Raw genomic sequence first — 26,680 nt, 5'->3', positions numbered from 1 at the left:
GACAGCAGCAGGACCAGGAGGCCGGTAGACTAAAACACAGTAAAAAGGACTTGAAGAACCAACCTTAATCATCTGTGATTCAAAGGAAGTGAAAGTGTGTGAGTCGATGACTTTACACATGTGACGGTCCTGGGACACGACTGCCAGACCTCCTCCACGTCGACCAGGGCGAGGCATCGCAGAAACGGAGCAGCCAGGTGGGCAGAGTTCATTTAGATGAATAAACTCACCCTCTCTCTGCCATGTCTCCGTAAGACACATGAAATCAAGGTTTTGTCTTGTAAAAAGTTCATTCAAGGAAAACGCTTTGTTGGCAATTGAACGTGCATCAACAAGCCGAGCCGGACCGTGGATGACGTCACGTCCATCGGTTCAGCTGAGCGCAGCGGGACCTGTCGAAGGCACGCGTTACGGTCACGTGATTCCCATGTGTTTCGCCGGTAAGCCGACGAAAATAAGGACGCGGACGGTGGACCCCAGCGCTCATAATTCCAGCGGCGTGCGGACTCCAGGAAAACAGCCGTCACATCCCGCGCAGGCTCCAGGACCGGTGCGGCCCCGATGGCCCGTGCAGGCAGCGGGAAAGCAGCCGCGATGACACGGGCAGGCGGCGAAGACGGCGACGGCGAACAGCCGCAAACATGGAGGAGCGGGACCAGGCGCAAGCACCGAGCACGTCTCCCAAAGCCCAGGCTCGTGTGCTCCGAACACAAGGCTCGTCTGCGCTTGACTCGCACACCAGACCTTGTGCCTCGTCTCCTCTGCTTCCTCCTCTTCCCCGGGCCTCGGGACAGCAGCAAAACGTCAGGTGAGTTGGGAGGACAAACAAGCGGTGGCGGAAAGGCTTGTTTGTACCTGTCCCATGTGTCGAAAAGCGACTCCATCGTCGCTTTGAAAAGAGCGCCACGGTCATAAACCCGCACAGCAGACACACAACAGACTAATGTCTGGGCTGATAAAACTGCATACGATGTAACGATCGTCACAAATAAGCGGCATAACAGGAGTCGAGCAGTGGCGTGGCCGAACACAGGCGCCATCTTGGATCAAGCACTTCCTGTTCCCGACATAGTCACAGACAGGGCACTTCCTGTCCCCAACATAGTCACAGACTGGACACTTCCTGTCCCCTACATAGACGTAGATCTGACTCTCACAGACGTGAGAGAGACTGGAGCTGGAGCCACTCTTCAGGCAGATGAGGGACCGTCCACACGGGGCAGGGACCACTTCACCAGGAGAGGGACATCTGGGTCCACAGGTCCTCAGGAGTGAGACAAAGAAAAAGAAGGCGGTGAACAGTTTGCAAGTGGAATTAAAAAATAAATATTGTTTGATAGCATAAGTAGTCAGAAGAAGAAGAGGATAGTGCTCAAGCTGTCATACTTCCCCCAGCATAGTTACTCCTAGGGCAGCGTAGCTAAAGCTGTGGGTTTATGTTTCTGTTCCTAACTAGTCTGACCATAAGCGATTTCGAAGAGGAACGTTTTAAGCCTGGACTTAAATGAAGAGACTGTGTCAGCATATTTAACATGGGTCGGGAGCTGATTCCATAACACAGGAGCTTGGTAGCTAAACGCTCTACCTCCTACAGTACTTTTAGAGACTCTTGGGACCACCAGAAGGCCGGCATTCTGAGAGCGAAGAGCTCTGTTTGGATGATATGGTTCTATAGCATCTTTGAGGTAGGATGGGGCCATGTCATTTATGGCTTTGTAGGTCAAGAGTAGAATTTTGAATTTGGTTCTAAACTCGACGGGGAGCCAGTGAAGAGACTCCAGCACCGGCGTAATGTGCTCTCTTCTTTTAGTTCCTGTTAGTAATCTTGCTGCTGCATTTTGAACCAGTTGAAAGTTTTTTATGGAGCTTTTAGGACCTGCTGTGAGCAGGAGTTACAGGAGAATCTAGTCGTTACAAATGCATGGATAAGTTTTTCAGCTTCACTTTTAGGCCGGATTCTTCTGATTTTATCTATATTACGCAGATGGAAAGAGTCTGTTTTACAGGCTTGATTTATATGAGCTTTAAATGAGAGCTCCTGGTCAAATAAGACTCTGAGGTTTTTTACAGTAAAACTGGAGGCAACACTGACATTGTCCAGTGTGACTATCTGCTCAGATAGAGCGTCTCGTAGATGCTTAGGACCAGCACAATGACCTCCAGCACAATGACCTCCAGCACAATGACCTCCAGCACAATGACCTCCAGCACAATGACCTCCAGCACAATGACCTCGGTTTTTTCAGGGTTAAGAAGCAGGTAGTTAAGTGTCCTCCAGGTTTTTATCTCCTTCACACAAGTACTAAGTCTGTACTTGATCGCTCTGATCAGGTTCATTGATAAATACAGCTGAGTGTCGTCTGCAGAGCAGTGGAAGTTAATGCCATGTGACCTAATCATGTGACCTAACGGCAGCATGTAAAGAGGAAACAGAATTGGACCGAGTACTGATCCCTGTGGCCCTCCGTAAGTTACTTTAGAACAAGGTGAGGAGCTCTGGTTTACATTGGTACATATCTGATAAATGGGTTGTAAACCAGCTGAGGGCGGGGCCTCTGACACCTACATCACATTCTAACCTCTGCAGTAGAATGTTGTGGTCGATGGTCAAACGCTGCGCTGAGGTCCAACAGAACCAGGATTGAGACCAGTCCATCATCTGCAGCTAATAACAAATCGTTTGTGCTGTGGTAGGCTCTGAACCCTGCTGTGGTGGGCTCTGAACCCTGCTGTGGTGGGCTCTGGACCCTGCTGTGGTGGGCTCTGAACCCTGCTGTGGTGGGCTCTGAACCCTGCTGTGGTGGGCTCTTAACCCTGCTGTGGTGGGCTCTGAACCCTGCAGTGGTGGGCTCTGAACCCTGCTGTGGTGGGCTCTAAACCCTGCTGTGGTGGGCTCTGAACCCTGCTGTGGTGGGCTCTGAACCCTGCAGTGGTGGGCTCTGAACCCCGCTGTGGTGGGCTCTGGACCCTGCTGTGGTGGGCTCTGAATCCTGCTGTGGTGGGCTCTGGACCCTGCTGTGGTGGGCTCTGAACCCTGCTGTGGTGGGCTCTGAATCCTGCTGTGGTGGGCTCTGGACCCTGCTGTGGTGGGCTCTGAACCCTCCTGTGGTGGGCTCTGAACCCTGCTGTGGTGGGCTCTGAACCCTCCTGTGGTGGCCTCTAAACCCTGCTGTGGTGGGCTCTGAACCCTGCTGTGGTGGGCTCTGAATCCTGCTGTGGTGGGCTCTGGACCCTGCTGTGGTGGGCTCTGAACCCTGCTGTGGTGGGCTCTGAACCCTGACTGGAAAACTTCAAATAAGTTATTGTCCTGCAGGTGGCGACAAAGCTGTTTTACTACAACTTTTTCAAGGATTTTAGAGACAAAGGGAAGATTATAAATAGGTCTGTAGTTTACCAATAGGTCGGGATCTAGATGAGTCTTTATCAGAAGAGGTTTAATGACGTCATGTTTGAAGGACGTGGAACATAAGCACTTTCTACTCAAGTATTTATTATATTAAGAATAGGGTCTATAATTAGGGGGAGAATGTCTTTGAGGAGCTTGGAATGGGGTCTAGGACACAAGTTAGTGTCACTAGTTTTACAGCTTGGGCTTGTTCAGGGCGAATAGTGGGAGCAATTTCATCTCATTTATCTCTGATTGTTTTTATTTTATTGTTAAAAAATAGGAGGAGAAGCTGGGAGTGAGGGCTCTACTGCTGTGACAGTTTGTTACCATGGCTACAGCGCTGAAAAGAAATGTAGTGTTACTTTAGTTGACTTCTATTAGATGTGAATAGTGTCTGGTTTGGGCCTCACACAGAGCTGCTGATTGGACAGGAGCAACTTTTCCTGCTTTTAGAGATTCTTCTGTGTGGGAGGAGCCAAATGATCCTTCTAACTCTTTGTTTATGTGAACGCAGTTCTTGGTTGTACCAGGAGGAGGCGCTTTGACCTAATGACCTTCTGTTTTAACGGAGCTGCAACATCAGGAGCAGACTTCAGAGAATTCATGGTCCAGTCGACAGATCGGTCACTTCCCCTGGACTAAAGCTGTTCTCAGCAGGATCACATGACACGATCACATGACACGATCGCATGACACGATCGCATGACATGTCACATGACATGATCACATGACATGATCACATGACATGACATGATCACATGACATGATCACATGACACGATCACATGACATGATCGCATGACATGATCGCATGACATGATCACATGACATGATCACATGACATGATCACATGACATGGTCACATGACATGTCACATGACACGATCACATGACACGATCACATGACACGATCACATGACACGATCACATGACATGATCACATGACATGCCATGATCACAGGACATGACCACATGACACGATCACATGACACGATCACATGATACGATCACATGACGATCGCATGACACGATCGCATGACATGATCACATGACATGTCACATGACATGATCACATGACATGACATGATCACATGACATGATCACATGACACGATCGCATGACATGATCGCATGACATGATTGCATGACCTGATCACATGACATGATCACATGACACGATCACATGACACGATCACATGACACGATCACATGACATGTCACATGACACGATCACATGACACGATCACATGACACGATCACATGACATGATCACATGACATGATCACATGACACGATCACATGACACGATCAAATGACACGATCACATGACACGATCACATGACATGTCACATGACATGATCACATGACATGTCAGATGACATGATCACATGACACGTCACATGACACGATCACATGACATGTCACATGACATGATCACATGACACGATCACATGACACAATCACATGACACGATCACATGACACGATCACATGACACGATCACATGACATGTCACATGACATGATCACATGACATGATCACATGACATGTCACATGACACGATCACATGACATGATCACATGACACGATCAAATGACATGATCGCATGACATGATCACATGACACGATCACATGACATGATCACATGACACGATCACATGACATGATCACATGACATGATCACATGACATGACACGATCACATGACACGATCGCATGACATGATCGCATGACATGATCGCATGACATGATTGCATGACCTGATCACATGACATGATCACATGACACGATCACATGACACGATCACATGACACGATCACATGACACGATCACATGACACGATCACATGACATGTCACATGACATGATCACATGACATGATCACATGACACGATCAAATGACACGATCACATGACACGATCACATGACATGTCAGATGACATGATCACATGACATGATCACATGACATGACACGATCACATGACACGATCGCATGACATGATCGCATGACATGATCGCATGACATGATTGCATGACCTGATCACATGACATGATCACATGACACGATCACATGACACGATCACATGACACGATCACATGACACGATCACATGACACGATCACATGACATGTCACATGACATGATCACATGACATGATCACATGACACGATCAAATGACACGATCACATGACACGATCACATGACATGTCACATGACATGATCACATGACATGTCAGATGACATGATCACATGACACGTCACATGACACGATCACATGACATGTCAGATGACATGATCACATGACACGTCACATGACACGATCACATGACATGTCACATGACACAATCACATGACACGATCACATGACACGATCACATGACATGTCACATGACATGATCACATGACATGATCACATGACATGTCACATGACACGATCACATGACACGATCACGTGACACGATCACGTGACACAATCACGTGACACGATCACGTGACACGATCACATGACACGATCACATGACACGATCACGTGACACGATCACATGACACGATCACATGACACGATCACATGACACGATCACATGACATGTCACTGAATATCGACTCTTTTATTTCTTTGAATTTTGAGATCGATTTTTCAGATTTTGTCCTTTTCATTATAACTTTATTCTGTGGCTGATGATCTTTAAAAATAAACTGAATTAGGGTTAGGGTAATTAGGAAATGATCTGACAATATAGAGTTTTGAGGGAAGACAATGATGTCACTAATCTCTATTCCATACGTTAGGACAAGATCCAGAGTGTGCTTATGACTGTGAGTCAGTCGGTTTATTACACTCTGTCAACAATACTCAACATGCTCTTGTTCCTAAAGTAAAACACATGAATGTGTGTCAACTGTTAAGAAACAGTGTTGGTGAAATTACACTGCTTCAAAACAGCGTAGGCTATGTAAAGCTATTTATTTCTTATATTTTTAATAGTTTTATGTTTTACGTTATGTTCGGCCCGCGACCCAGCCTGAGCGTCGAAATTCGCCCCGAAATGAGTTTGACACCCCTGGTCTAAGCGCATGGATCTATCATAATATAGTTCCCTCAGTGTACGGGACAAAATTAAGATGGAGAATGACAGTTCGAGCTGGCTCAGAAGAAGACGGAAATCTACGGGAGACGAGAGATGATGCGATCCGTCACGCTAATAAACAAACGCACGTGTGTGTTGTATCAGTCCACACACCGGGTTCTCAAAACGGCAAAAAAAAAAAAATTGTCCATTGCGCCTTTAAGGGCAGTGTGCACATGAAATTCAAAGCCTTTTGTTATTCTACTTAATAAACATATTGATTTGGTAAACATTTAACACTGTTTTAAAGGACACACATCATATCAAGTTCCAAGTATCGGGACACGTATTGTTTTGCCCATGTGCAGTTTGTGTGTCGGGTCTGTATGGGGTCATTGTGCCAACCCTGCAGTGTTGTTTTGGACCGGCGCTGGTCACAGGAGCCACTAAAGCTGCTTTCACTTGTGGAGATTTCCAGAGAAGAATGGATCATTTCCCAGTATCCCAGACTCTGCTACACCAGGCGTGTCAAGCTAAAACACAAAAACAAGTTTTAAAAAAGTGCTTTCCTTCCTAGATTCTGAATCATAAAGAAAGCAGTGTTTCTAAAACCGTTACTCACCCTGGATGTGGAGTGATGGTAGAAGAGGGGAGAAGGTTGCTTGCTCTCTACGTGCACTTTCTAGTACTGCAAGCATGCTACATTGATTTGTGTAGTTAGAACAAGTCATACACAGTGTGATACAGATAAAACTTGCCAATAGTAATAATGTGTTAGTGTTTTTCACTGTGTGTGTGTTTGATCTGGGTAACATGCTTCCAAAGACCTAACACAAGTATTGGCAAGAGATCAGAATGTGTTCACTCCGCCCACTGCAGTGGTCAGCAGTCATGAAGAGTGTAACATGAACTAAAACAAATACACAAACACACACCCTCTACTACAGATAGCATGAGGGTATAATATGGCATAAAAACACAATGAGTCTAATGCCATACTGTGGCTCATTCCAGGGAAAGCGGTCAAAAGTTGCAAAGTTGCACCTGGAACAACCTTTTGAAAAATGATATGAACACAAACATAGTTGTGGTAGTGATCAATGCCAAACATGAATGAACTTATTGAGGTATCAAAGAGTTGATTCTCTTGCAAAAAAATACTTTTTTATATATATTTCTTTATTAAATGAGTAAATATTTGAAATTCATATAGAGTATTTGTTTTGTATTTTAGTATCTTCACCTATATTGATTTGTAGATCAGTTCAAGCTGGAGTGGAACCAAGATGATCATGCCAAGGCAAAATTCTTTTGATGCTTTTTAATACAAAGCATATTGATATCAGATCTATATTGCAATACTTTCCAGAGTATTATTTGGTATTAGATCAAAACAGAAACCACTGACCACATAAAGACCACATACGACGACTTTGTCTGACCAGGAAGACCACATGCTTTGACTACACTTTACAGAGACATTGTGGTCTGGTCATATGTCATAGTCATAGGCCCTTTCTCGTTGTGTGTCCTTGTGCGTTCTCATGAGCTTGTGAAACGTCATCCGCGGTGGACCAAATACTGTCAAAGTCAAAGAAAGCATTGACCAGCTTCAGAGCAGACTTGTCTTGTCCGTGTCCCAGGAGACTCAAAGCTCCAGCATCTCACACAGTAAATTACTTTTGATTAAGCAGTTGCATTTGTATCGTATAGTATTGTGTATAGTACATCACATGATCTCTCTGGGTGGAGTCTGCATGAACCGTGGGTTCTCTCCGGGTTCTCCGGCTCCTCCCACCGTCCAAACACATGCATGTGTGAGGCTAAATTGGTGACTCTAAATTGGCCCAAGTGAATAACTGTGAGTCTGTAATGTCTATGTCTCTGTGTTAAACCTGCGACGAGTTGGCCACTGTCCAGGGTGTACCCCGCCTAAAGCCCAAAGTCACTGGGCAGTCACGCCCTCCAGCCCCCCCTCACCATCATAGACTCCCCTCAAGTGGGAGCCCACCATCAGCTCCCTCATCAAGTTCTACACGGCCATCATTGAGTCCATCCTCACCTCCTCCATCACCTCCTCCATCACCTCCTCCATCACCGTGTGGTACGCTGGAGCCACAGCCAGGGACAGACAGAGACTACAGCGCCCTCTGATGAGAAGGTGATCTGCTGCAGACTTCATCTCTGCAGGACCTGAACGTCTCCAGGACTCTGGGACGAACAGGTCGGATCACAGCCGACCCTTCTCATCCCTCAGGCAGGAGGCCACGCCCCTCAGGCAGGAGGCCACTCCCCTCAGGCAGGAGGCCACTCCCCTCAGGCAGGAGGCCACTCCCCTCAGGCAGGAGGCCACTCCCCTCAGGCAGGAGGCTACGGTCCATCCAGACCAGAACCTCCCGCCACAAGAACAGTTTCTTTCCCTCTGCCGTTGAACTTAGGGATCATCTCAAAATGGGTTGAACCTACATTTTGTCTTTTTGTTGCTTTGAAGCTTCAATACATCGCTGTGGCAGTCATTGTTTAGAAATGCTAAAAAACTCTCTCAGCAACGAGCTTTAGGCCAACATTAGGTGGCGGGTGCGTGCGCGGAGTACGCGAGTGCGCACGGGGAGCACGGCGGGCCGTGGCCAGCGCGGGGAGCGGGATGGGCGTCGCCAACGCGGCTGGTGCAAAAAAGTTGTAGAAGCTTTTTTGCTGCAAGACGCGGCGCAGCAAATGATCAAGAGATTTGGCTCTAGTAACGTGCTACGCACTGACCGGAAGAAGGAAACAAAACAAACCCTGCATGAGGTTTCGGCCAATCACAGAAGACGTGATGAAAGCGCGTGTCCTGCTTCTGTCACTCTGACATGTCTAAGGTCTAAATGCAGTCAATTGACAATTACAATTGACAAGAAACATGAGTATCTCAATGTGGTCATCTCACAGTTTGGGTTGAATGGGATGGTCACGGGCCCTAGGGGCCCGTGACCATGTTGATTGAGTAAACAAACATGAGTGACAGGTGACATTATTTGGAGAGTTCATGACTTCTACATATAAACATACAAAGGATGTTCAGGATGTTCACTAGAGGTGAGCAGGTCTATCAAGCTACTATCGTTTTATCAACGCGTAACATTTGATGTGAAGACAGACAAAGTCTTTTGGGGGGGGGAGGGGGTCTAGAGAGAGACAAAAAAAATTAAGTCTTTTCAGCTTCAACGCATTTTGAGATGATCCCTTACTTTAAACATAATTGAATCACTCACTTACTTCACTACATATGTAATTTCAACTGTAAATGTGTGTACATATTCTTATTCTTATTTTTATTTTAAAGCTTATTGTTATCTTTATCCATAGCACATTTAAATTGTTTCTATTTTGACTTATTCATTGTTCATTGTTTCATGCTGCATCGAATCAAGAAAGGTTCTTATGTTTGTGAATTCTGTTCATTGACAAGTCTAATAACCTTCTGAAAATTGGTTTAGTTCTAGTTTCGTATGTATTTCCCCAAATTTCAATACCATATGTCGAGTATGGTGTAATGAGAGAACAATAAAGTAAATCTAAAACATTTATGTTCAAAATATAACTATAGTAGTTTTTGATTTGATACTTTCTTTTGTTCATTTTGTATATGTATAAAATCTCCCGATTTAAAGATATTTCAATTGAAGAATCTAAAATTGACCTTTTGTACGCCGTTATCCTTTATTTTGGTAGCGAAGGCGAGCGGGGAGAACAGCTGACACGGGCGCCGCCATTTTTGTTGTGATTGCGAGGCTGGGCATGTTTCCGTCCCAGAATGCAAAGCGCGAAGTTAAAGTGCGCAGGTCAAATTTAATATGAAATCGACATGATGATGGTGAACGACGTGAGCAGTGGCAAAACTAGTGACACCAACAATGACAAACCAACAAAAAAAGAAAAAATATAATTTCAATTCTGCATTGTGTTCAATACAGAGGCATATGGAGGACCGAAAATGGAGAGAGATAAAGGGTCATTCGAGTCTTGTGGCTCGCACTTCAGTGTCCTCTTACGGCTCGTTCAGAGCGCGGCGGCAGAAGCGTCCAGTTTACATTCAAAGTCTGTAAACGAGCGTCGAACACCTCCTGTGTTTTTGCCTCGCGATTCCTGCTTTTTCGGCGTGGAGCGCGGCGCGGGCGTTTTTGCGTTTTCCGCTCTAGACGCTTTGACGGGCGTATCAGCTTCAAGGCATCAAAATTGTTCGCCGCAGAAAAGTTCAGATTCGTCCAACTTTTCTGCGGCGAGGCGGTGCAGCAGCCAATCAGAGATGACGCTCGCATTTCCCCCCGAGAAGAACCGCGGCACCACAACAATGGCAGACGATAAACTCTAGTGCGGTGTTTCAACACAAGGAGCTTTATGTGTGTCTTTGGTGGAAGACAAGAAGGACGAGCCTGGAGGAGGATCAGAGGAGACTGGACTGTGGGGACAGTTATTACAACTTTGAGACGAATCTACGTGTTGATAGTTGATACGGCCAAAATAATTTGCGCTGGTTTGTGTTTGACATGTGCAGAGGAGTAGGGACACGTGAAGGAGCCAGAAGACAGAGGACATCTGCAGAGGAGTAGGGACACATGAAGGTGCCAGAAGACAGAGGACATCTGCAGAGGAGTAGGGACACATGAAGGTGCCAGAAGACAGAGGACATCTGCAGAGGAGTAGGGACACATGAAGGTGCCAGAAGACAGAGGACATCTGCAGAGGAGTAGGGACACATGAAGGTGCCAGAAGACAGAGGACATCTGCAGAGGAGTAGGGACACATGAAGGTGCCAGAAGACAGAAGACATGTGCAGAAGAGAAGGGACACATTAAGGGGCCAGAAGACATCTGCAGAAGAGTAGGGACACATGAAGGGGCCAGAAGACAGAGGACATCTGCAGAGGAGTAGGGACACATGAAGGTGCCAGAAGACAGAGGACATGTGCAGAAGAGTAGGGACACGTGAAGGGGCCAGAAGACAGAGGACATGTGCAGAAGAGGAGGGACACGTAAAGGGGCCAGAAGACAGAGGACATGTGCAGAAGAGTAGGGACACGTAAAGGGGCCAGAAGACAGAGGACATCAGCAGAAGTGCTGCTGCTGCTCCTGCTTCTGCTGCTGCTGCTGCTGCTGCTCCTGCTGCTCCTGCTGCTGCTGCTGCTCCTGCTAATGCTGCTGCTCCTGCTGCTGCTGCTGCTGCTGCTGCTGCTCCTGCTGCTCCTGCTCCTGCTGCTCCTGCTGCTGCTGCTCCTGCTGCTGCTCCTGCTGCTCCTGCTGCTGCTGCTGCTGCTCCTGCTGGTTCTTCTGCTGCTCCTGCTGCTCCTGCTGCTCCTGCTGGTTCTTCTGCTGCTCCTGCTGCTGCTGCTGCTCCTGCTGCTGCTGCTGCTGCTGCTGCTGCTGCTGCTCCTGCTGGTTCTTCTGCTGCTGCTGCTCCTGCTGCTGCTCCTGCTGCTCCTGCTGCTCCTGCTGCTCCTGCTGCTGCTGCTGCTGCTCCTGCTGCTGCTGCTGCTGCTGCTCCTGCTGCTGCTGCTCCTGCTGCTCCTTCTGCTCCTGCTGTTCCTGCTGCTCCTGCTGCTCCTGCTGGTTCTTCTGCTGCACCCACAGGTGTAAAAGTATTTAGTTGGATTACAATTAATTTTTGAGCCTGTGTCATCTAAATTGTGTGTTTTTTGTAGAACCACGAGGAAGAGGTCCTGGAGCCAGAGTCCTCCAGCTTTGAGAGGGAGGTGCTGGCAGGACGTCCAGTCCTCTGTTGTGGACGTCCAGTCCTCTGTAGTGGACGTCCAGTCCTCTGTAGTGGACGTCCAGTCCTCTGTTGTGGACGTCCAGTCCTCTGTAGTGGACGTCCAGTCCTCTGTAGTGGACGTCCAGTCCTCTGTAGTGGACGTCCAGTCCTCTGTTGTGGACGTCCAGTCCTCTGTTGTGGACACAGCCTGACATCAGGGATGATGGAGGAGACTGGACACAAACCCTGAAGCTGCTGGTGATTGTCCTGTAGAAAGAAATCTGAATAATAAAACAAACAAATATGTATATACAGTGATCCTTCGCTATATCGTGGTTCACTTTTCACGTCTCGCTGCTTCACAGATTTGCATCATGCATTGTGTTCTGCATTCTGATTGTCTAAACAGTCTCTCCGCGTCTTCTCTTCCTGTGTCAATAACGTTATGGATTCATATGGACACGTACGTAAAACCACTTGCCAAATTGAAGTTTGCGAGGCCGGTGAGAGCGGCGTGAGCTTCAATGTTTTATGGAGTATTTCATTGTATAATAACTGTAAAAAATAAAGGTTTCTACTTCGCGGATTTCGCCTATTGCGGGAACGTAACCCGGGCGATAAACGAGGGATCACTGTAAAGCCTAAATAATGTTTTCTTGTTCTAAAACATGAGATACCAAACATTCAAGTCTGTGTTTAAATGCTAATAATAATACAAATAATGCATAATAGTCGTCCTTTAATTTTAATTTTCTTTGGAGAACTGTGTTTTACATTTGAATTTAAAACAAGAAACAAACACATAAATATGGATGGTACATCTCTGTAGATGGAGATTCAGATTAGTAGTTAATGTAGTAAATAACATGCATGTGTGTGTGTGTAATGTGTGTGTAATGTGTGTGTGACAGGTACAGAAGGACCACAGTAACAGCCTGCATGGACCTGTCAGACAGGACGTCCCCTGCACGTGCACATGTGTCCCGCTCAGGGACAATGTCCTCTGCCTTCACAGCATTTTCACCAGAGTCAGATGAGCTTGACATTTAAACAAAAATGCAGTAGTAATTGTCTTCTACATTGTTGTTCCATAGTTTTATTGATTTTACAAGCAGAATTCATAAGCTGATATTTAGCCTTAGCCAGTGATGTATTTTATTATTTCTATTTTTTAGGCAGATTGTCCATTGACCATTTTAAACAGAGATATGTTTCTAAAGCCAACACTAAAGTGTCTTCAGTAGAAGAAGTCCTGTTCATGCAGAAGGTCACGTGGTTGAGAAGCGCGTGGACTGAGCACATGACCAGTGCAGAGCTTCACTTCACGTTTGGTAGCTGTGTCTCAGACCACATGACCCTGACCTGTGGAGTGCCCCAAGGGTCAGTCCTGGGTCCCCTTCTGTTCAACCTCTACATGCTGCCGTTAGGTCACATGACACGCAGTGAAAATGTGTCCTATCACAATGATGCAGACGAGTCAGATCTATGTTTCAGTGTCGCAGGTGAATATGGACCAGTGGATTCACTCTGTCACTGCATCCAACAGATCAGTGTGTGGAGCAAAACAACTTTCTCCAGCTGAACTCAGACAAGACTGAAATAATCGTTTTTGGCCCACAGAAACTAAGAGAAAGTGTTAACGGTCACCTCCAGAGTCTCGCTCTAAAACCTACAAACCAAATTAGAAATCTGGTGGTAATAATGGACTCAGACTTGAACTTTAACGGCCACATCAAATCAATAACATCAGCAGCTTTTTACCATCTAAAAAACATTGCCAAAATCAAAAATATAGTGTCAAAACCAGATTTAGAGAGACTTTTTATCCATGTGTTTGTCTCCAGTAGATTAGACTGTAACGGCCGCTCACTGGTCTCTCCAAACGAGCTGTAAAACAGCTGCAGTTCATCCAGAACGCTGCTGCTCGGGTCCTGACTAGAACCAGGAAGTATGATCACATTAGTCCTGACTAGAACCAGGAAGTACCATCACATTAGTCCTGACTAGAACCAGGAAGTACCATCACATTAGTCCTGACTAGAACCAGGAAGTACCATCACATTAGTCCTGTTCTCAGGTCTCTGCACTGCCCCCTGTGGCTCAGAGAAGAGACTTTAAAGCAGCTCTGCTTGTGTACAAGTCTCTCCATGGCCTAGCACCAAAGTACATCTCTGACATGTTAGTGCCATATGAACCATCTCGGACTCTGAGGACCTCAGGGGCCGGCCTCCTGCTGGTGCCAGAGTCAGGACTAAACATGGACCGGCCTCCTGCTGGTGCCAGAGTCAAGACTAAACATGGACCGGCCTCCTGCTGGTGCCAGAGTCAGGACTAAACATGGACCGGCCTCCTGCTGGTGCCAGAGTCAGGACTAAACATGGAGCGGCCTCCTGCTGGTGCCAGAGTCAGGACTAAACATGGACCGGCCTCCTGCTGGTGCCAGAGTGAGGACTAAACATGGAGCGGCCTCCTGCTGGTGCCAGAGTCAGGACTAAACATGCACCGGCCTCCTGCTGGTGCCAGAGTCAGGACTAAACATGGACCGGCCTCCTGCTGGTGCCAGAGTCAGGACTAAACATGGACCGGCCTCCTGCTGGTGCCAGAGTCAGGACTAAACATGGACCGGCCTCCTGCTGGTGCCAGAGTCAGGACTAAACATGGACCGGCCTCCTGCTGGTGCCAGAGTCAGGACTAAACATGGACCGGCCTCCTGCTGGTACCAGAGTCAGGACTAAACATGGACCGGTCTCCTGCTGGTGCCAGAGTCAGGACTAAACATGGACCGGCCTCCTGCTGGTGCCAGAGTCAGGACTAAACATGGAGAATCTGTGTTTCAGTTTTATGCAGCTAAAATCTGGAACATTCTTCCTGAAGATGTGAGACAGGCTTCTACTCTGACAATGTTCAAATCTAAGCTAAAAACAGTTTTGTTTAGCTGCGCATATGACTGAAAGGATTTTTTCTTTGCACTCTTCTCTTTTGTTTGTGATTTTATTTAGTTTAGAAAATCAGTTGGATTGATAATTTTTAATTTAGTTAATTTTATTGTATTTCTGTTTCTGTAATTTCTTTGTGATTTGAATGCATTTTTCCTGCTGTGAAGCACTTTGAATTGCCTTGTGTATGAAATGTGCGACACAAATAAACCTGCCTTGCCTTGTGCTGCTGCAACGTGACCGCTGCGCCCGCCCCCGTGTTACGTCACGTAGCTCCGCCCCGCTGTTGTGCTGAAAGTGTGTCACTGGGTTAAAGCGGCTCGCGCTGCCTCGTGGGGAGGCGTGGCCAACACATGGGTCACGTGGGCGACGCCACTACAGAGAACATTTAGTTCTCTTGACTCACCGCAGTCCCGCACAACAAGGGGACGTCCTCCTGAGAGCGGACACTACAGAGTCCAGACACTACAGAGTCCGGACACTACAGCTCCTCTGCACAGCTCCTCTGCACAGCTCCTCTGCACAGCTCCTCTGCACAGTCTTCTGTCCTCGGTGGAGATGCGTGAGGACATGGGCACCGCAAAGCCTGGTGAGTGCATCCGGGTCTGACACATTCTGGGCTTTAGGCGCCAACTTTGGGGTCTTTGCCTTGGTAGTATGTGTGGAAAGCGTTTGAAGGGGTCACAACCTGGTCCTGACCTGTCCGTGTGTCCAGGAACACATGTGTGCGGGGCTCTCATGCGGGGCCCTCATGCGTGGCCCTCATGCGTGGCTCTCATGCGGGGCTCTCATGCGGGGCTCTCATGCGTGGCTCTCATGCGTGGCTCTCATGCGGGGCTCTCATGCGGGGCCCTCATGCGGGGCTCTCATGCGGGGCTCTCATGCGGGGCCCTCATGCGGGGCCCTCATGCGGGGCTCTCATGCGTGGCTCTCATGCGTGGCCCTCATGCGGGGCTCTCATGCGGGGCCCTCATGCGGGGCCCTCATGCGGGGCTCTCATGCGTGGCTCTCATGCGGGGCTCTCATGCGGGGCTCTCATGCGGGGCCCTCATGCGTGGCTCTCATGCGGGGCTCTCATGCGGGGCTCTCATGCGGGGCTCTCATGCGGGGCCCTCATGCGGGGCCCTCATGCGGGGCTCTCATGCGGGGCCCTCATGCGGGGCCCTCATGCGGGGCCCTCATGCGGGGCTCTCATGCGGGGCTCTCATGCGGGGCCCTCATGCGGGGCTCTCATGCGTGGCTCTCATGCGTGGCTCTCATGCGGGGCTCTCATGCGGGGCCCTCATGCGGGGCTCTCATGCGTGGCTCTCATGCGTGGCTCTCATGCGGGGCTCTCATGCGGGGCTCTCATGCGGGGCCCTCATGCGGGGCCCTCATGCGGGGCCCTCATGCGGGGCTCTCATGCGGGGCTCTCATGCGGGGCTCTCATGCGTGGCTCTCATGCGGGGCCCTCATGCGGGGCTCTCATGCGGGGCTCTCATGCGGGGCTCTCATGCGGGGCCCTCATGCGGGGCCCTCATGCGGGGCCCTCATGCGGGGCTCTCATGCGTGGCTCTCATGCGTGGCCCTCATGCGGGGCTCTCATGCGGGGCCCTCATGCGGGGCCCTCATGCGGGGCTCTCATGCGTGGCTCTCATGCGGGGCCCTCATGCGTGGCTCTCATGCGGGGCTCTCATGCGGGGCTCTCATGCGGGGCTCTCATGCGGGGCCCTCATGCGGGGCCCTCATGCGGGGCTCTCATGCGGGGCCCTCATGCGGGGCCCTCATGCGGGGCTCTCATGCGGGGCTCTCATGCGGGGCCCTCATGCGGGGCTCTCATGCGTGGCTCTCATGCGTGGCTCTCATGCGGGGCTCTCATGCGGGGCCCTCATGCGGGGCTCTCATGCGGGGCTCTCATGCGTGGCTCTCATGCGTGGCTCTCATGCGGGGCTCTCATGCGGGGCTCTCATGCGGGGCCCTCATGCGGGGCCCTCATGCGGGGCCCTCATGCGGGGCCCTCATGCGGGGCTCTCATGCGGGGCTCTCATGCGGGGCTCTCATGCGTGGCTCTCATGCGTGGCTCTCATGCGGGGCTCTCATGCGGGGCTCTCATGCGGGGCCCTCATGCGGGGCCCTCATGCGGGGCTCTCATGCGGGGCCCTCATGCGGGGCCCTCATGCGGGGCTCTCATGCGGGGCCCTCATGCGTGGCTCTCATGCGGGGCTCTCATGCGGGGCCCTCATGCGGGGCTCTCATGCGTGGCTCTCATGCGGGGCCCTCATGCGGGGCCCTCATGCGGGGCTCTCATGCGGGGCCCTCATGCGGGGCTCTCATGCGGGGCTCTCATGCGGGGCCCTCATGCGGGGCTCTCATGCGGGGCCCTCATGCGGGGCTCTCATGCGGGGCTCTCATGCGGGGCCCTCATGCGGGGCTCTCATGCGGGGCTCTCATGCGGGGCTCTCATGCGGGGCTCTCATGCGGGGCTCTCATGCGGGGCTCTCATGCGGGGCTCTCATGCGGGGCCCTCATGCGGGGCCCTCATGCGGGGCCCTCATGCGGGGCCCTCATGCGGGGCCCTCATGCGTGGCTCTCATGCGGGGCTCTCATGCGGGGCCCTCATGCGGGGCCCTCATGCGTGGCTCTCATGCGGGGCCCTCATGCGGGGCCCTCATGCGGGGCTCTCATGCGGGGCCCTCATGCGGGGCTCTCATGCGGGGCTCTCATGCGGGGCTCTCATGCGGGGCTCTCATGCGTGGCTCTCATGCGGGGCCCTCATGCGGGGCCCTCATGCGGGGCTCTCATGCGGGGCTCTCATGCGGGGCCCTCATGCGGGGCCCTCATGCGGGGCTCTCATGCGTGGCTCTCATGCGGGGCTCTCATGCGGGGCTCTCATGCGGGGCTCTCATGCGGGGCCCTCATGCGGGGCTCTCATGCGGGGCCCTCATGCGGGGCCCTCATGCGGGGCCCTCATGCGGGGCCCTCATGCGGGGGTCACGGCGCCGCGGTCGCCTTCCCTCGACACAACAACAGTGTGTTCTCACATGGACCGCGGCGCCTCGCCATGTGCCTCTGTGTACACGCGCTCAGAAACACGCCTCTCATTGGTCCAGAGGCCTTTCCTCGTGCGCATACGTCTTTGAGGAAGTCCAACGCCATTGGTCGAAGCGCAGCCCGTGACGCGGCTCATTGTATAATTGTGGGCGTCCGTGGAGCGCGTGGCGAGGCTCGCGCGCATGTTCCACGTGAGACGAGCGGCTCTGACCCACATTCTGTCCTCAAACATGACGCGGCCACGTGCGGGCGTCACGGAGGTTACGTCATGAGTTTAAAGACAAATGAAAAGCCTTGATTACAGCGCCTTAAGCTCATGTCTTATTATCTTTAGTCCATTTTGTGGCCGAGGCAGTTGAACCTGCAACAAACAACGAGCGGATGGATTATGGAGAGGCTTTAGTCTCTGCTGCTCAATAAAGGACTAAAATGAGTTTGGAAAGTAGAACGACACTGAAAGAAGTGACTGAACAGAAGCTGGACTGGTCATTCATGTGTGTCTGCTGCTGCCATGGTGACAGGCTCTGGACCTTCTCTTTTGGCCTCTTGTGTCCAGTGTTGTGCTGCTTCTCTGACACTCCCACAGCACAGAGCCTGTTATGTAACACTGTTATTTCACCAGCTGCACAGGGAGATAAAGCGGGTCAATCTCAGCAGCCAATCGAGCCTCCGGGACGGGCTGGAGGCGTGTCCTCTGCTCATGTATGTGCAGGACTCATAACACTGAGCTCTTGTGTCCTCAGGAGGAGTGATCGCCTACATCTCCTCAGGCTCAGCCTCCAGTCCAGAGTCCTGTATGAGCACTAGTCCCAGCAGTGGATACTTCTCCTCGTCTCCTCCACTGTCCCGGCCCGCGCTGCCCAGCCGGGTCGTGGGCATGGTGGTGGACATCGCCCCTCCAGCCAGAAGCGGCCCACAGCGCAGTATGGACAAAGCTGGCCGCTCATCTACGGCTGCTAAAAGCAGCATCACAAGTAAGAGAAATTGAAAATGTATATATTTCAAATATAGTTTGTCTGGTTATTTACTGACAACTGTTTGTCTTGTGTAGAAATCAATGGCATGGTGCTTCTGTGCAAAGTGTGTGGTGACGTGGCATCTGGCTTCCACTACGGGGTCCACGCCTGTGAGGGCTGCAAGGTCAGTGGGACATTTAAGACTGTCTTTGCTTGAGTTGGTGTAACTGGGGTTAACATGTCTGTGTACATGTTTGACAGGGCTTCTTCAGGAGAAGCATCCAGCAGAACATTCAGTACAAAAAGTGTCTTAAGATGGAGAACTGCACCATCATGAGGATCAACAGGAACCGCTGCCAGCAGTGTCGTTTCAAGAAGTGTCTGGCTGTGGGCATGTCCAGAGATGGTGAGCTCTAGAAAAGTACAAGTGGAACCAAATCCATGAACGTGTGAAGCTAAACTTGTGCGTTCCTTTCTGTAGCCGTGCGGTTCGGCCGCATCCCCAAACGAGAGAAGCAGAGGATGCTCCTGGAGATGGAGAACGCCATGAACAACATGATGAGCTCCAACAGTCAGCTGCACAGCATGCTCCAGGGCCACCAGAGCCCACTGCCCCTGGAGGCCAGCCCCTCTCCCTCCAACTCCTCCTCCTCAGCCTCAGACCCGCCTTCTCCTCAGTGCACACCTGACTCTGAGTCTGTCGTTTCCATGGACACCAACTGCAGCTCGGCCTCCTCGTGCTCGTCGGACAGTGGAGAGGACGAGCTGACCTCTCACAGGCAGCACCAGGACGCCTTCATGTATCACCAGCAGAAGTCCCCAGCACAGAGCCAGGGCCCCAGCTCCCCGGGCCCCGTCCCCACAGAGAGCTCGTGTGACAGGAGCTTAGAGGAGCAGCAGAACAGCTGGAACAGCTGGAACAACACCAGCTCCAGAGACAGCCTACACATGACTAATGCAGCCTACAGAGAAGAGCAGGCCTTCCAGCAGCTCCACAGCGCCCCCAGCTGTGAGCCCACACAGCTGCACCCACACGGCCCTCAGCGCACACACCTGGTGAGGACCACACACCTAATGCTTCTGTACCATGACCCTGACCCTTCTCTTTCATGTTTCATTCAGCTCTCTATCCTTCATCTCTCACCTTGTTTCCTCATCTCTATCTTTTTTCTCCTCCTCTATTACGCCTTTCCACTTATTTACTTTAATTTTCTAATCCAAATTCAAAATGTAACATGTAATGAAATAAAGACAGTATAACAATGCCATTAACATTTGGAAGGGTGTTGTTCAGGTGTGCCCCATGAACACGTCGCCTCATGTGGACCCTCACAAGACCAGTCAGGAGATCTGGGAGGAGTTCTCCATGAGCTTCACGCCCGCTGTGCGGGAGGTGGTCGAGTTCGCCAAAAGGATTCCAGGCTTCAGAGAGCTCACAGAGAGGGACCAGGTCAGCCTGCTGAAGGCGGGGACATTCGAGGTAAGAGAGCTATAACACCATGTCTGTGGTGAGGGTGAACGGGGCACGTCCTGTGGATTAACACTTAATTCTAATGTGTGTGTTTGTAGGTGCTGATAGTGCGCTTTGCCGCCCTGTTCAACATGGCTGAACGCACCGTGACATTCCTGAGTGGAAAGCGTTACAGGCTGGACATGCTGCGCTCCATCGGGGCTGGAGAGCTGCTGACCTCCATGTGTGAGTTCAGTGAGAAATTGGCCGCTCTGCGCCTGGACTCAGACGAGATGAGTCTCTTCACGGCCGTGGTGCTAGTTTCTGCCGGTAAGAGCACGTCACTGTGTCACGTCTGACTGGAAGTCTGGCTCGGGCCCTAACATTGGTCTCTTCTTCTCTTTCCTCAGATCGGTCAGGAATCCAAGACTTAAACTCTGTGGAGGCTTTGCAGGACAAACTGATCCGAACTCTGAGAAACCTGGTGATGCAGAATCATGGAACAGAATCCTCCACCACTTTTACCAAACTGCTGCTCAAACTGCCCGAGTTGCGCTCACTGAACAACATGCACTCAGAGGAGCTGCTCTCCTTCAAGGTTCACTCTTAAGCTTCCTGTCCAGCATTCACCTCCAGGACCTGCCCTCCCTCCTCACTGTGGGACTGACCCTTCAGCGTGTTTGGAGAATGTACCAGAGGTGTTTTCTATTCTATTTTTCTTATCAGACCAGTGAGGTGTACAGAGACTCTTGACGTGCACTGTGTTTATGGGCGTGTTGCACACAAACACGTGCCTGTGCTCGTGTTTCTAGTTTTGTAAAGGCATTTTCTCTTTCAGAAAAAGGGGTGCTTTCAGTATGTATGAAATCTGTTTCTGTCTGCACTTCTAATTCCTCCAAAAGCCATTGAATTCCAAAGTGTATTCTGAGCGAGTGAATGTGGCCGTTATTTGAGAATACATTCACTTCCATACTGTGTATTTGTGCGGACAGACGTGGTGAGAAAGGCAAGCTATCAATGTATGACAGAAGGTGTGGCGGCGGCTCCAGGGGACTTCTGTGTCCTGTGTCCTCGGCCCAGAGTCTGTGGTGTGTCATGTGATCTCTAAAGTACACAGCCTGCGGTGCGTCGGGAGGTGGCATTTTCAGAAACACTACATTTGCACATGTTCTTAAGCCGTAGTTGTAATGTATGCTCACTACACCTCCAGATAGAGGCTGGTATGTTCTTTTGTCCTGTAACATGGTTTATGACAGAGCATCTTGTGTGCTGCAGCATAGCACTGACTTTAACATGTGTGTCATCCATTATTTTGAATATCTGTTTCTTCTATTGGCAAAACAGCCATTTGTAAATATATATATATATATATATATAAATGATATAGTAACAATAAATACATGTGAGAAATGATTTGAGTGGTGTTTTTAGTATAAAACAGAACGAAAAAAAACCAAGAAGCGCAACATGACCAGAAGGTAGAAAATCTAATTAAAAAGACATCAAAAGAAAATGAAGACACAAATTGTTCAAAGCAATGAGGATTTTAAATTGGTCATTTTCAAATTAAGCCCGAATGTCATTCTCTCAATTTGCCTGATGTCTGTTCCTATGTCGGTCCAGTCCTTGATCATTTGTGAGGGCTTCTTTCCCACTGCCTTTCCATTTATTGTGCCCATGGCAGGAGTTTTGAGGCCCAAGTTCATAGTTGTGAAGTGGATGGTGATGTGTTTAACCAGCGTTTCCCGTTGCATGTAATTAGCACAATGACCAGATCATTAATGCATTTATATCATTTAGATATTAATCCCCTTGAAAGGTCCGATTAATAAGCCTTGATAAAAATGTCAATCTTGTTATATTATTATATTATTAAAATGTGAATACCTTTTGTTTTCCAGATCTTAAATTGTATTGGTGCTGTTTGTTGTAAAGCTTTAGTCATAATCCAACCATTTTAAGATTGTACCATCTTTGTTTGGTTTGTATTATTTGATAGATGTAGTGAGTCGGTGTAATCCCTCATTGGTCCAGGCGTGTTCCATAGTAGAAAAAGCTTCAGTTGTTTCATCTGGACTCAGTTTGAAAAAATAGACGTTTCGACTCTCATCCAAGAGTCATTGTCAATAAAAGAATTTAGATCGAGAACTCTGATATTAATACTGTTCTGTGGTAAGACCCGCCCATTGGGCGGAGCCTTCCTGAAGTAGAAAGAGTTGTTTATTTCAACAGAAACTCCCCCTTGTATCTACCGAGCCTATTCAGAATTTTAATGGGCTATTAGAATCCTCTTTGTCTTTGCTGTAAAGAACGGTACATAGGTGAGACGAAACAGCCTCTACACAAGAGGCTTTATCAGCACAGAAGAAATACAAGTTCAGGACCTCAGAGCGCCGTGCATCTCCATCTTGAAGCCTCTAATCACTCGTTTGAAGACGGTGAGGTGAAGATTTTAAGCAGGAGAAAAGATGGTTTGAAAGAGGAGTCAAGGAAGCTATTTTTGTTAAAAAAGAAAAACCTTCTTTAAACAGAAACGGAGGTCTAAGGTTCAATCTTCCTGTAGTCTACAATGGGATCCTGAACCCCTGGAAAGGTAGAGGACCAGGACCAGGACATTTAGATGTTAATCAGGTACTCAGGGTGGTTGAGCCAGGGTCTCACAAAGACAAAGGGGAGACTAATAGCCCATTAAAGGGTTGAATATATGAAAATGAGTAGTTAAAATAGTGTCATCTTATGTTGTGTACTGCTCCTGCATAACCACTAGAGAGCGCTGTCACACAATGAGTATCGCTATAACAACCTTTCCAGTAAACTTCTTTGTTGATGGTAGATCAGTCGATACACATTTATCTGCAGTTTTTATTAAAGATACACTATAGTTCTACAGTAGCTGATCATAACATGAATTAATCCAAACATGTTCGATTATATAATAAATGGTGAAGGGACGTCCAAATTATGTTAATGGAATGTAACATTAATGTCCTCTCCTTGAACCGACACCTTAACGTGGTGGAGGGGTCTGAGCGCCCGAATGAGCCCAGGAGCTGTCTTGTGGGTTCAGAAACCCCTTATGACAAGCACAAGATCAAGGCCAGTTACGTCGCCCGGATCGGCGTCACCGGGGCCCCATCCTGGAGCCAGGCCTAGGGTGGGTGCTCAACGGTGAGGGCCTGGTGGCCGGGTCTTTCCCCACGGGGCCCGTGGAATACTTACAGTATGTACAGGAACAAGCTAGAGGTTCAAATATGAACAGGCTCAAAAGGGCTGGACAACATCTGTTGACTCAGTTTGTAGATTTTGGATCGTTATAGACAAGTTTAACTGTTTTTGAACATTGGATGGAATCCAATGTTTTCCAATAAGAGTTCCAGATAACTCCATTTGAAATGTATTCCACAACAGCCCTGGACAAATGACGCTTTACATAGACAAAAGGAATAAGACCAGGTGCTCTGACCTGATGCACAATGGAAATGACATGTAAAACAAGTTATTTGTGAAAGATTTCCACATAATTTCCATAGATCATTATCACTGAAGTGTATCCCTGTCCTGAGCACTGTCCCGGCCGTTCAGACTCTTCCCCAGCAGAACATGCAAAGAGTGATGAGGGCAGATAAACCCGTGCATCAAAACAAAGATTTTAACATCTTAAACTTGTTGGCTCAGGACCAAGGTTTTGTAACAAATAGAACTGATCTGACTTAAGGTTTACAAAAGGTCTAAAGATTTTTCACCAGATTGTTAAAGAAAATCACAGGAAAAGCTTTGATATGTCGACCATATCATATCTTATGTTGATATGATGTCCTTTCACTTGGAGAAACAGGACTTTTTTTTACTGATAAGGAGTTATTATAATCAATACATTAAACACAGTAATGACCATTATAACCCTTTGACTGAATATTGTTATCAAGGCTTATAAATCAGAACTTTCATAGGGAATAATATCTAAATTGTATCAATGCTTTGCTAATCTGCTAATCTACTAAATATAGTAAAAACAGAAGGAGAAGAGAAGGTTTCCATAGATTGTTTTGACGGATGAAGAGTGAGAAAGTACATTCCAGTGGAGGAATGTCTGGAGGGAATTTTGTTGGAAAAATGTGTCATGTTTTTTCATAACACCAGGTCAAAGTGCTCATTATTCACAAGGAAATGTAACTGTTGGAGAGACTGTGGCACCAGGAGACAAACCACTATCACGTGTTCTGGGACTGTCCAGTCGCTCAGAAATATTGGACTGAAATGAATTATGCTCTGGAGACTGTTTTTGACGTGGGCCTCAAAACTCCTGCCATGGACACAATAAATGGACCTTTGGAATGTACTTTTGGCAGCAGGAAAAAAGGCCATAACAAAGAAATGGCTGACACAAACCCCCCGACGACCAAGGACTGGAGTGACATATTAACAGATATTGGACTTTTTTCATTTTAATTTAAATGTTTAGTTGATGATATCTTTATATAAAAGATATACAATAATAATTATGAGGAGGTGGTGGTGAATAAAACTTTGCTGCATGGCGGCAGGAAAAGGGCCATGTTTAGTATACACTGGCGGTAGTGATGCAGACCTAAACCCACGTTCAAGTTCAGGTCCGGACCTAATGAGTCCGGACCTGAACCATGTCATATTTGCATAATGTTATAACAGCGTAACACAAGCTACTTGGCTAAATTAAGTTGAAGACACATGAACAAGGACGACTATCAAACACAAGGCTTAACTACAGAGTGAAATAAACTCAACTTGTCTGCTTTATTCACTGTTTATTAACAGAAGTTACAACTTACAAATCACAAGCTACGAGCTAGCAGCTAAACTATAGCTTAACAGTTACACACATTCATGTGTTTTACTTGAGGAACAAGAGCATGTTGAGTATTGTTGACAGGGTCAGTCTGGGTCAAGGGTCAAAGCAGCTGTTTCATCCAAATCTCGCGAGCAGTTGCGACAACTTGCGAGACTTTGGGATTTCAGTAATGGCCGCCATTGACAGCGATGCATGGCAGTGTTTACGTCTTTTCCAGTGCAAATTTTGCGATCTATGGAAGGTTTAAGATGGTCTAGAATGAAAAGGATATAGTATGTCAGCAGTGCTCTCCCAGAATGTTTTAAAGGGATGGTAAATATGCCTCATATGGAGTTGTTGTATTTTCCTCCAAGGATGGTTTAACATACCTTCATTATATCCAAAGGTACATGCACCATAAACACACTATTACATGGTGTACATGGTATACAATCAAGACATAACCAGAGTAAACCAGAGCTCCTCACCATGCTCTAAAGTAATTTACGGTGTGCCACAGGGTTCGGTACTCGGTCCAATTCTGTTTACTCTTTATATGCTGCCATTAGGCAACATTATCAGAAAGCATGACATTAACTTCCACTGCTCTGCAGACGACACTCAGCTGTATTTATCAATGAAACCTGATCAGAGCGATCAAGTAGACAGACTTAGTACTTGTGTGAAGGAGATAAAAACCTGGATGACACTAAACTACCTGCTTCTTAACCCTGAACAAACCGAGGTCATTGTGCTGGTCCTAAGTATCTACGAGACGCTCTATCTGAGCAGATAGTCACACTGGACAATGTTAGTGTTGCCTCCAGTTCTACTGTAAGAAACCTCAGAGTCTTATTTGACCAGGAGCTCTCATTTAAAGCTCATATAAATCAAGCTTGTAAAACAACCTATTTTCATCTGCGCAACAAGAGCCAAAATCAGAAGAATCCTGCCTAAAAGTGATGCCGAAAAACTTATCCATGCATTTGTAACGACTAGATTAGACTACTGTAACTCCCTGCTTGCAGCGTGTCCTAAAAGCTCCATAAAAAGCTTTCAACTGGTTCAAAATGCAGCAGCAAGATTACTAACAGGAACAAAAAGAAGAGAGCACATTACGCCAGTGCTGAAGTCTCTTCACTGGCTCCTGTCTAGTTTAGAATCAAATTCAAAATTCTACTCTTGACCTACAAAGCCATAAATGACATGGCCCCATCCTACCTCAAAGATGCTATAGAACCATATCATCCAGACAGAGCTCTTCGCTCTCAGAATGCTGGCCTTCTGGTGGTGCCAAGAGTCTCTAAAAGTACTGTAGGAGGTA

The 26,680-nt window shown here is 48.4% G+C and overlaps 1 protein-coding gene across 1 annotated transcript; it reads left to right on the top strand.

Moving 5' to 3' along the window:
- The first annotated feature begins 18,856 nt into the window (after positions 1-18,856).
- On the top strand, positions 18,857-21,474 carry nr1d2a (nuclear receptor subfamily 1, group D, member 2a). Its single transcript, XM_072459924.1, has 7 exons — positions 18,857-19,117; positions 19,195-19,283; positions 19,361-19,505; positions 19,581-20,155; positions 20,394-20,579; positions 20,669-20,879; positions 20,960-21,474. The coding sequence occupies exons 1-7, from the start codon at positions 18,940-18,942 to the stop codon at positions 21,157-21,159; spliced, it is 1,584 nt and encodes a 527-aa protein (XP_072316025.1). The 5' UTR covers positions 18,857-18,939; the 3' UTR covers positions 21,160-21,474.
- The last annotated feature ends 5,206 nt before the right edge of the window (positions 21,475-26,680 follow it).

This window comes from Eucyclogobius newberryi, unplaced genomic scaffold (genome assembly GCF_026437365.1).
Source record: "Eucyclogobius newberryi isolate DKJ021-1_F unplaced genomic scaffold, fEucNew1.0.hap1 SCAF_3, whole genome shotgun sequence".
NCBI lineage: Eukaryota > Metazoa > Chordata > Actinopteri > Gobiiformes > Gobiidae > Eucyclogobius > Eucyclogobius newberryi.
The sequence above is the reverse complement of the archived record's forward strand: the minus strand, read 5'-3'. Positions and strand labels throughout refer to the sequence as shown.